Source organism: Helianthus annuus, chromosome 12 (assembly GCF_002127325.2).
Source record: "Helianthus annuus cultivar XRQ/B chromosome 12, HanXRQr2.0-SUNRISE, whole genome shotgun sequence".
In the NCBI taxonomy this organism is placed as follows: Eukaryota; Viridiplantae; Streptophyta; class Magnoliopsida; order Asterales; family Asteraceae; genus Helianthus; species Helianthus annuus.
In genome coordinates this window covers 115,155,322-115,165,125 of record NC_035444.2, presented here as the reverse complement: position 1 = coordinate 115,165,125, position 9,804 = coordinate 115,155,322, and the positions used below count along the sequence as shown (strand labels likewise).

Below are 9,804 nucleotides of genomic sequence, written 5' to 3'. Positions count from 1 at the left end.
AAGATGAAAGATTGCCAGAGGGATTTAGCTGGGACAAATATATTTCGGCTGAAAGTAACTCAATGCTTAGAGCATTTATTGCACAAATCATTCAAGAGCTAGAGTTGATGAAAGAATGGATGGATGTGTTTGCAAATGATGAGAAAAGTCAAGATGGAAAGTCTATTTCTTCAGAAGATAGTTCAGAAAAGACACAAGTCTTTGATCAATCATCAATTGATAGTAGTGATGATGAGGAAGAAATTAATCAAATAAACATTGGTAAAACTCATTTATCTCCTGAAAGTTTCAAATTTTATTTTGCAGAAAAATTGGAGAAGCTAAAGGAGAAACGAGCAGCAAAAGAAAAGAAAGAGGTAAAGTGTGAGAATGTTGCTCAGGAAGAGAAGAATGAACAGAGTGAAGAGGTTAAAGTGATTGAAAAGATTGTAGAGGTCACAAAACCTTGTCTGAAATGTTTGGAACCATGCAAACATTGTGAAGAGAAAGATAAAAAGTATAGTGAGCTAGACGAGATAAAAGAAAAATTATTGTTTGATGTTAAGTACGTGAAAGAATCTTATGATGTGTTGAACAGAACAGTAAACCAGTTGGAAAAGACAAACTCAGAAAGGGAAGATGCTTTGACAATGATGAATGCAACAATGATGTCTAAGCAGAAGGCTATCAATCACTATATTGAAGAGTGTGCAGAGTTGAAGCAGGAATTGGAGACTGAAAAAGTTTGAGAATGAAAGAATCAGACGATTGCTGTAGAGTTACTCAAGTTCTGATTACTTGATTGATAGAATCTATCCGACAGTTGCAGGTTTTGAAGCTTTTCAAGATAAGAAGTCGGAAGATACGGATACTGGTAAGAAACAAAGTGAAAATTATAACAAGTGTCCGCCTCCGATCTGGGAAGGTTATTCTCCCAGAAAACCAAATTCAAAACAACTCAAAAAGGCAGTCAATATAAAGTTAAAGTCTGAAACAACTGATGAGTTACCAGACAACGTTGACGTCACATTCACATCGTCTGACACTGATCATGAGTCGGAGTTAATAAAGAAAGTGGTCGATCAGGTGTTGGATAAGGATGAGGAGTCAGAATCAAAGTCTGAATCTGAAAGCTCAAGTTCACCAGTTGACAGTTCGAAATCATCGGTTAAAAGGATTTACAATAAATATTTTCTGTTATCAAAAAATAATTTGAATGATGAACCAATCAAAGTGGCATATACTTTGAATGATTTAGATAAATTATATTCTGATGAGGAATTTCCAATTAAAAATGTGAAAATTGAAAATATTAAAACAGTTTTTAAATTGATAAAAATAAGATTTTCAGAAATAAAAGATAAAATGGAATTTTCAAAACCTAAACATACTTCTAGAGTTCAACAACGTTTAAACAAGAAGAAAGGTTTCGGTCCAGATCATCAAAAGAAAACGAATCACAAAAGCAATTTAAAAAAAAGGGTTGGGTTTTGATGTTGAAATAATCAAAATATTAAAAATTTTAAATAAAAAACTGTATTTGTTTCAGGGGAAAGTTCTGAAGAAGTGAAAAAGAGCTCATTCTGGAAGCAATCGAACAAAGCGTTTCTTGCAGAAAAACAGAAACATGAGAAGAATGAAAATAATCAGAAAAAGGAGACAAGAACTTGCTAAAAGTTGGTCACATCACCTGGAACTGTCCAATGGCAACCAACATAAAACAGGAAGTTCTTTCTAAACTGAAAGAGAAAGTTGTTGATAAAACTGAACCACCAACGGACAAATTCAAAGTGTTTAAAAATTCTACATTTGAAGTTGGTGAGAGTTCAAAATGGTTTTACAAAAGAGGAGTGAATCTTAACAACCAAAAGTGGGTTGTTAAGAAATCAGATGTTAAATCTGGCGATGAATCTGATTCGTCAAAGTCAGAGGAGCCACCAGTTGAGCTAAAAAGAGAAAAGTCAGTACCGCCAATGGATGATGTCAACTTTCCACCATTGCGGACTGAAAATTTAAAACAAAAAGCTGGAAAAGTGGAAATTTCGAATTAATTCTATTCTGAAAAGAAAGAATTCGATGTCGAAAAGGCTTTCAATGGCAAAGTGAAACATATTTTTGGAAAAATGGTTGATGGTAGGGAAAAAGGGGTAAAAGAATTCTATGAATAAAAAAGGAATGTTCAAAAACCGAGTGAAATTACACCGGTTACACCCAAAGCTGGTCAGGCTTGGGTGTCTGTATTCCATGCTTAAAAATCCTGATTTGCCGGAGCTCCCAATGTTGGTAATCGTGGAGCAGGAATCGACATCATTCTTGAAAAATGTTTGTGTGAAAAACCTACAAGTGATAGCTTTTACAAGTGGTTAATCAAGGTCATTAAATTGAACTTGATTTAACTTTCATACAAGTGGTTAAAAAAAAAAAGAAAAAGTGATAGATTTTAAAAGTGGTTAAAAGAGCAATGTGATGAAACCCCATGATGTGAGAATTCAACAAAACTAATTTTCCGAAAAAACCATTTTGATTAAAACAAACTTAAGTGTTTTGAAATCGTAATGGGAAAATAATTTGTTTTCAGGGGGAGTTCTGATTGTTTACGCCAAGTGAATGAAGAATTGAAGCAATTCTCATCAGTTTGTCATTTTAAATTGTTTGTACAGTTTATTGCGTATATTTTCAAATTTTCCCGGAAAATCAAAAATTGAAACATATTTTTGATTTTAGGGGGAGTAAAAAAATTTTAGAAATTTTGAAAATTTGAAAAATCCAAAACATGATAAAATCTAAAAAGCCAAAAACATGATAAAATCTAAAAAACCAAAAACACTGAAAAATTAAAAAAGAGTTTTGTTGTGAAAAAGAGGAAATGATAGTACACCAGTGGACTATTAGAACATGCTAAAGAAATGGAAAGTCAAAATGTATTTAAACGAGTCTCACTGATGATATGCCAGTAGACTTCGCACGACTAGTAGATTGAATTTGAGATATAAACCTAAATATCAATACTTACTTATCTCGTGGGGAACATCTCTCGGATATATGGGTAACCCCCGAAATCTTGTTTGAGAGATTGCCTGATTCTGAGATACTATGTCTTTATACTGTTTGATATCTGGGGTATTATATCTGGTCTTCTGATATTGCGGAAGCAATGGCCTAGACTTCGTATAATACTTTACGCGCTTTTAAAGCTTACCCTCTGCATAAAAATTGAAAAATATCGAAAGATATGAATCAATTGCAGTTGAAGAAAAGATTCTCTAAAGGGAACACACCTAAAGTCAGGCCTTCATCTCTTTGACTGAACGGAAGTTCATACCTGAGCTCTCAAGGTCTCACACTAACCCAAATACAGATATCAAATTGGTATACTCACCTGTAAGACTGAATCTAGGGAATTTTGATACGGGAGTATATTCTGAGGTGGAACACGAGAATAAGTTTAAGTCCTTAAAACACTAATTCGTATCTCGAATCAATTGAAACTTGTGTAGAAGTTTAAGTGGACAACAATACTGACAATCAGAAGTGAATTTGTTTAAAACTTAAAGTCTAAAAAGGTCAATGGTGTTAGTGATTTGTCTCATAAACTGATATGATTCTCTTACACAAACTCACAAAAATATTGTCTGTAAATATCTCTTTATTGCATTTTAACACATTGCTTTTCATTAAAAGAAAAAATTCAAAAAGAGTTTAGGTGTGTTTTAGCATAAAATTTTGAAAAATCAAAAAGATTTTATTTCATCTTATTTTCGACAACTGATGTTGAAAAGCTGATTTTCAAAATTCCAAGTGCTAAACATGATGGACAACAGGGTTGGGAGAGTTTGTTTTGAAATGAGAAATGATTTTGAAATGATTAAATGATTCATTAATTTGAAACAAAATTTGTGTGTTTCAAATACAACTGGTTAAGCAGAGATCATAAATGAGAGATCATGTTGATGTTAATGATGAATGATATCTACAAGTGGTTTCTAAAATTGTTATATTTTAAAAATTTGTGAAATTTACTTTTGGGTAGAGTTTATGCAGGTAAAAAGCTTTGAAAGAGCTAGGTTTCGACTTCTGAGGATTTTCGTATGCAGATTAGAGCCAGGTTTTTGATTTTGTTGCTACGGAGAGCCAGGAGACGTTTCTAAACCTGTGAAAGATACAGATTGTGAATTCCAGATTGCGATCCTAGCTTATCGAAAGGGGGAGTCTGAAGACGTAAGAGCCAGATATAGATCTTGGAATAACGCTCGAGATAAAAGCTGCTGATGCTGATAAACTTAAGAAATCAAGAGATCTGATCAAAGAGAATTTGAAGAGTCAGGTTGAGATTCTGAGAGAGAAAGAGAAAGATTGAGGATGCTTACAGAGAAAGATACTTTGGAGAGAGCGAGAAGACTGATCAAGACTGAAGACTCGTTAACATCCAAGGGGGAGTATGTTGGTGCATATGTCTATTGACTTCGTCTTGTATCGAGTCATGTAATAGAATAGATAAACCAAGACACGTAGTACGAGAGAAATGGGAAACAGGTCGGAAACAGTCACCTCACACGAAGTGACAATCTCGTGCAAACTGGCCAGGTCGTGCGACCTGGACCAGACCATGTGGACATGTTTCGTGCGACCTGGATTTCCCTATAAATAGAGAGTCTTGGTTCTTCATTTGTAAAAATTCCGATTCCGGTAGCGAAGCTCTGCCGAAGTGTCTCCAGCTCGTGTAAAGTTGTTATATCAATGCAATCGACAGTTAATCTACTTCTAAGTGCATATCAAGCTGAATGAAGATCAAATCAATGAATTCCGCCTCTGATTTGGTCTAGAACTCTTTTGATCGACTCGTTTTGATCGATTCCCCGATCCTACACCAAAAGTCAAAGCAAAAGTTGATTTTGCTTGACTTTCGGCAATTAAAGCCTATAAAACGAAAATGCAGAGGAAATGAACACTTACAAGTGATCCTTGGATGAATATAGACTAAGTTGGATGCTCCTATAGCTTAGGATCTTCCAAATGAGGATTAAGAAGGATTTTAAGAAGAGGTGCAAGTGAAAATGGTTGCAACCACCTCTATTTATACTTGGAGAGCTTGGATTAGATCATAACAAGTGTTAAGGACTTGATTTGGATCATTACATGTGTCCCAAAACGTGGCAAGACCTGCTAGAGAGCTCATGGTTTCGAATGGTGGTATTCTTGGAGCCCAAACAAAATTCTTCCACTGGTGATGCTTTACGGATCATAGGGGTGGTATCCTTTGCGGTCCGTAAAGACCTGCTGCGCACAAACAATCTGTCTAGCTTACGGACTGTAAGCACGAAGCTTTGCGGTCCGTAACCACCCTTAAAGCTTGAAAATCTCCTTGTTTGTGGTTCATAAGCCATGAGGCTACACGGTCTGCAATTGTCACTCAGAGGTAATAAAAATTGAATGTTGACACTTTTAGTCCCTCCACATTCATACTTTCAATAAATGGAAAAAATTGTCCCTCCCGACCAACATTAGGCACATTTGGGAGTATGGACACGTGTCAGTACATTACCGGACATGAATTTACAAGGTGTTACAGGTGCGGTACCATCTGTTACGCTTTGAAACAACGACGATGTGTACAAAACATTGATGTCATTGTTTAAACTAGGAACACCAAAATTTGAATGCCAAAACCATAAATCATTCGACGTCACCACTTCAAGTATGATGGTCGGTCTTTTGACGTCACCCCTAACATACGCCCCTTGCAACTCTCTTGGATAATTTCTCTATTCGATATGTGTACAATTGATGCTACCGAGCATCCCTGGAAAATGCCATCTAGCCTCATGCGTGGCGTAAATACATGCGATGTCGTGTCTCGTCGGTTTATGTAGAAACTTATTGCCTTACAATTTAATGATCGCGTTACAAAAGAATTGCCAACATTCACGTGAAGTTCTTGCTGACATAGCTAAGTATTCATTAAATTCATCGGTAGGGTTACCAGTAGCTAGTTGGCGAATGGCGGATGTGCATTTTTGTATCGACGTGAGACTTCGTGTGCCCCTCCCGTCATAACCTTCTTGAAACCATTCTTCGCCTGCTTCGATGTTTGCTACAATCTTTAAAAATAAATCTTTTGGTAAACGAAACCGATTCCTAAACGTTTTGGCATTGTAGACCTGATTCTCCACAAAATAATCCTTCATTAACACTTCGATGGCATGTATACGATCACGATCCATCATTTTCTTATTTGGGCGGCTCAAACCTTCAAGTTCGTTATACACCGTATCAAAAAAATCAAGCGTGTCATCGTCTGAAGACAAAGAGCTATCGGTGTCTAGCGGAAATGAATCGGTTGGAAAATCCATTTGTATGTAAGAAAGTGGTGTAAAATTATGTATTTGTGTGGGTGAAGTATGTATTTGTGTGGATGGTATATATATAGTGTTTAAAATTGTTTTTTTTTATTTTGAAAAACCACCAACGGTCGTCCCTCTCCAACGGTCCCCTCCTTCCAATGGTAACATTTGAAACATTCACGCGTGGTCACTAGCACGTGTTGTCAGCACCATGCGTGGTCACCATGAGTGGCGGCGGTCTTCCATGCGTGGTCAATCTACAATTATTGACGACATGGTTGTCACACCCCCAAAATCCACCTGCGGAGTAATCTGTCACACCCCCAAAATCCACCTGCGGAGTATCACCGCTTGAGAGCGTGACTGACCAGGATCAAGCCACCAATCATATTGAACATGCATTTAATATTAAGTAAAATAAATGAAAACCATCCATTCAATACAAAAGGTGATCAAAACAATTCATCATTTCAAAATGTAGCGGAAGCATAGTAAATAAACCAGTAGTAGTTAACAGTTTTAAGTGTCATAATAGCTCAACAGAAAAGCCACGATCCTTGTCCACAACGACCCGCTTCTCCAGTGCAAGCTCCAAGTACCTAACGATCTGCAAGGCATGTAACAGAATGATCAACAAACTAGTTGAGCGAGTTCACAGAAAGTAAATGCGTAATAGTAAGTTCGTTTGTAACAGGTGGCTCTACTGGGCCGATTGTATGTTCTATTGGTGGTGGTGTTCCACGTTACTGGTGGTGGTGTTCCACGTTACTGGTGGTGGTGTTCCACGTTACTGGTGGTGGTGTTCCACGTTACTGGTGGTGGTGTTCCACGTTACTGGTGGTGGTGTTCCACGTTACTGGTGGTGGTGTTCCACGTTACTGGTGGTGGTGTTCCACGTTACTGGTGGTGGTGTTCCACGTTACTGGTGGTGGTGTTCCACGTTATATAACCACTAGACTACTCGTAACTAAAAGTATCCTTCACAACCGAGGATAGTAATGTGGTAGTCTAGTCATAGTGTCAATAGAGTATCTAATCAACCTTTCAATCCCATTCCCAACACCCCGGGAATCCCATGCCTTGGTAAGAGTGTGAACTCACCTTGGTTTGCTCGGTATGCTAGGTTATGCACTCACAAGTAATAAATCAAGTCCTAATGTATGCACGTATGACAAATCAGTTTACGTTCGCAATGATACGCAATATCATGTATCAATCATGTATCATATAACAGTTAACTCGTTCATGCTATTCACGTAATTCATACGAATATATATACAGGATCATGCATCTCACAAAACTCAGACAAGTCAGACAAGTATGGGGGGGGGGGGGTCTCCCCTGTTCAAAACTCAGATAGCACATGAAATCGTACAATAACTCAGACTGTCATGATACACACACAAGCTCGGACCCTTGATACGTTCAATAAACTCGGGCCTAATGACATCATATTAAACTCGGACAAACATTAAACTCGGCCCATTCATAACATCAATAAACTCGGTCCAATACATAGCATAAATAAACTCGGACAAGCAATTGAGAATTATACTCGGACAAGCAATTGAGAATTATACTCGGACCAATAAGTTAAACATCATGTTCGGACCAATGAAGAACAATTAAACTCGGACCACTTAAGGGACATTTATACTCGGACAAGGTTGAAACATTAAACTCGGACCAAGTCCCTTGATTAAACTCGGACACAAGTCATCACATATACTCGGACCATTGCAAGCATAACAAACTCGGACAACACAACATTAATTAAACTCGGTCCAAGGATAGTTTAATTAAACTCGGACCACATGATCTAATTTAAACTCGGTCCATTATCATTCATTTATATTCGGACCATAACAATTCAATTATATTCGGACCTAATTAAACTCGGACCACATCAATTCTTTAAACTCAGACAATATCAAATCATGAATTTCAATACAGGGGACGATCAAATCAGTTACGTTCTCATACGATGCAAACCCTAACTCATGCATTTTCACACGAACTGATCAATTAACAATCATTCATTCATCACATCTAGCATCTTAAATCATCAAGAGAATCGATTATACGATTAACACATCATCAAAATCAGAATAATCATACTCAATTTAGTGTACAGAACCATCAAAATCAAGGCTAGGGTTTACAAGAATTCACAAGAATCAAGAATTGGAACAATCAAACAATCAACAATTAATCACAACAATGATTAAACAATTACCTTGTGATGATCCTAAAGAGAGCAATCAAGAGAGTAATCAAACTTGTGGTGCCTTGCCAATGATTTGGTGATGATTGCTAGGAGGATTAGAGATTACAAGTACGTGCTTTGGTTTTGGTGAAAGTGATTAGTGAATGATTAGAGAGGGGATTAGGGTTTTAAGTATAATCAAATTCACTAATGGCTCTCTACACCCCTAACTAATATAATTTACAATAGTACACCATCTCATAACTATTTCATAATTCCACCACCAAGTTTACACATTTGACAAGTTTCACAAATAACAAACAACTATGCACAATCAAACAATCAAACATATATAATTTCATGGCAATCAATACATGATCGTGCAATAAATACGAAATAGAAATCTTGGAAATTTGAGTTGTCACATTATCCCCAACTTAAAAGAAATTTCGTCCCGAAATTTGGTACGCACTCACTGAGGAAGCTAGGTAAGTTACATCGTTTACTGGTTTTCCTGGGGTGTCACATCATCCCCCCGTTGATTTGGAATTTCGTCCCGAAATTCAGTAGTAGTAGCTTCAGCCTCAGTAGTGGATGCATTGGTTTCGAATAACTGGGGGTACTTTTCTTTCATTTGATCTTCGCGTTCCCAGGTGTACTCTGGGCCACGTTGGGAGTTCCAACGAACTCGAACAAGAGGGATTCTCTTGTGTTTGAGGACCTTAACATCCCGGTCCGTGATTTCAACTGGTTCCTCGACGAACTGCAACCATTCATCGATAGTGAGTTCCTTAAAAGGAACTATAAGGGTCTCATCTGACAGGCACTTCTTCAGATTCGACACATGAAATACATTGTGAACTGCACCGAGTTCAGGAGGTAGGTTTAATCTGTAGGCTACTTTGCCAATTTTCTCAATGATCTCGAACGGTCCGACATATCGCGGATTGAGTTTGCCTCGTTTGCCAAAACGAACCACACCCTTCCAGGGTGAGACTTTTAGTAGAACCCGGTCTCCGACCTGAAATTCCAATGGTCTCTTACGCTTATCCGCGTAGGCTTTCTGACGGTCGCGAGCTGCCGCCATGCGTTGTCGTATCTTAGCTATCTTTTCTGTGGCGTCCACTACAATCTCTGGACCCGTAATCTGACTATCCCCCACCTCTGCCCAACAGAGAGGTGACCGGCATTTACGTCCGTACAATGCCTCGAATGGAGCGGCTTGAATGCTGGTATGATAGCTATTATTGTATGAAAACTCCACCAAAGGGAGGTGTT

General features: G+C 37.7%; 1 protein-coding gene across 1 annotated transcript; it reads right to left on the bottom strand.

The window, feature by feature from the left end:
• Positions 1-5,861: 5,861 nt before the first annotated feature.
• Positions 5,862-6,329, bottom strand: LOC110893530. The gene has a single exon (XM_022140636.1). It carries the CDS (start codon positions 6,327-6,329, stop codon positions 5,862-5,864), a length of 468 nt encoding a protein of 155 aa, XP_021996328.1.
• Between the last annotated feature and the right edge of the window lie 3,475 nt (positions 6,330-9,804).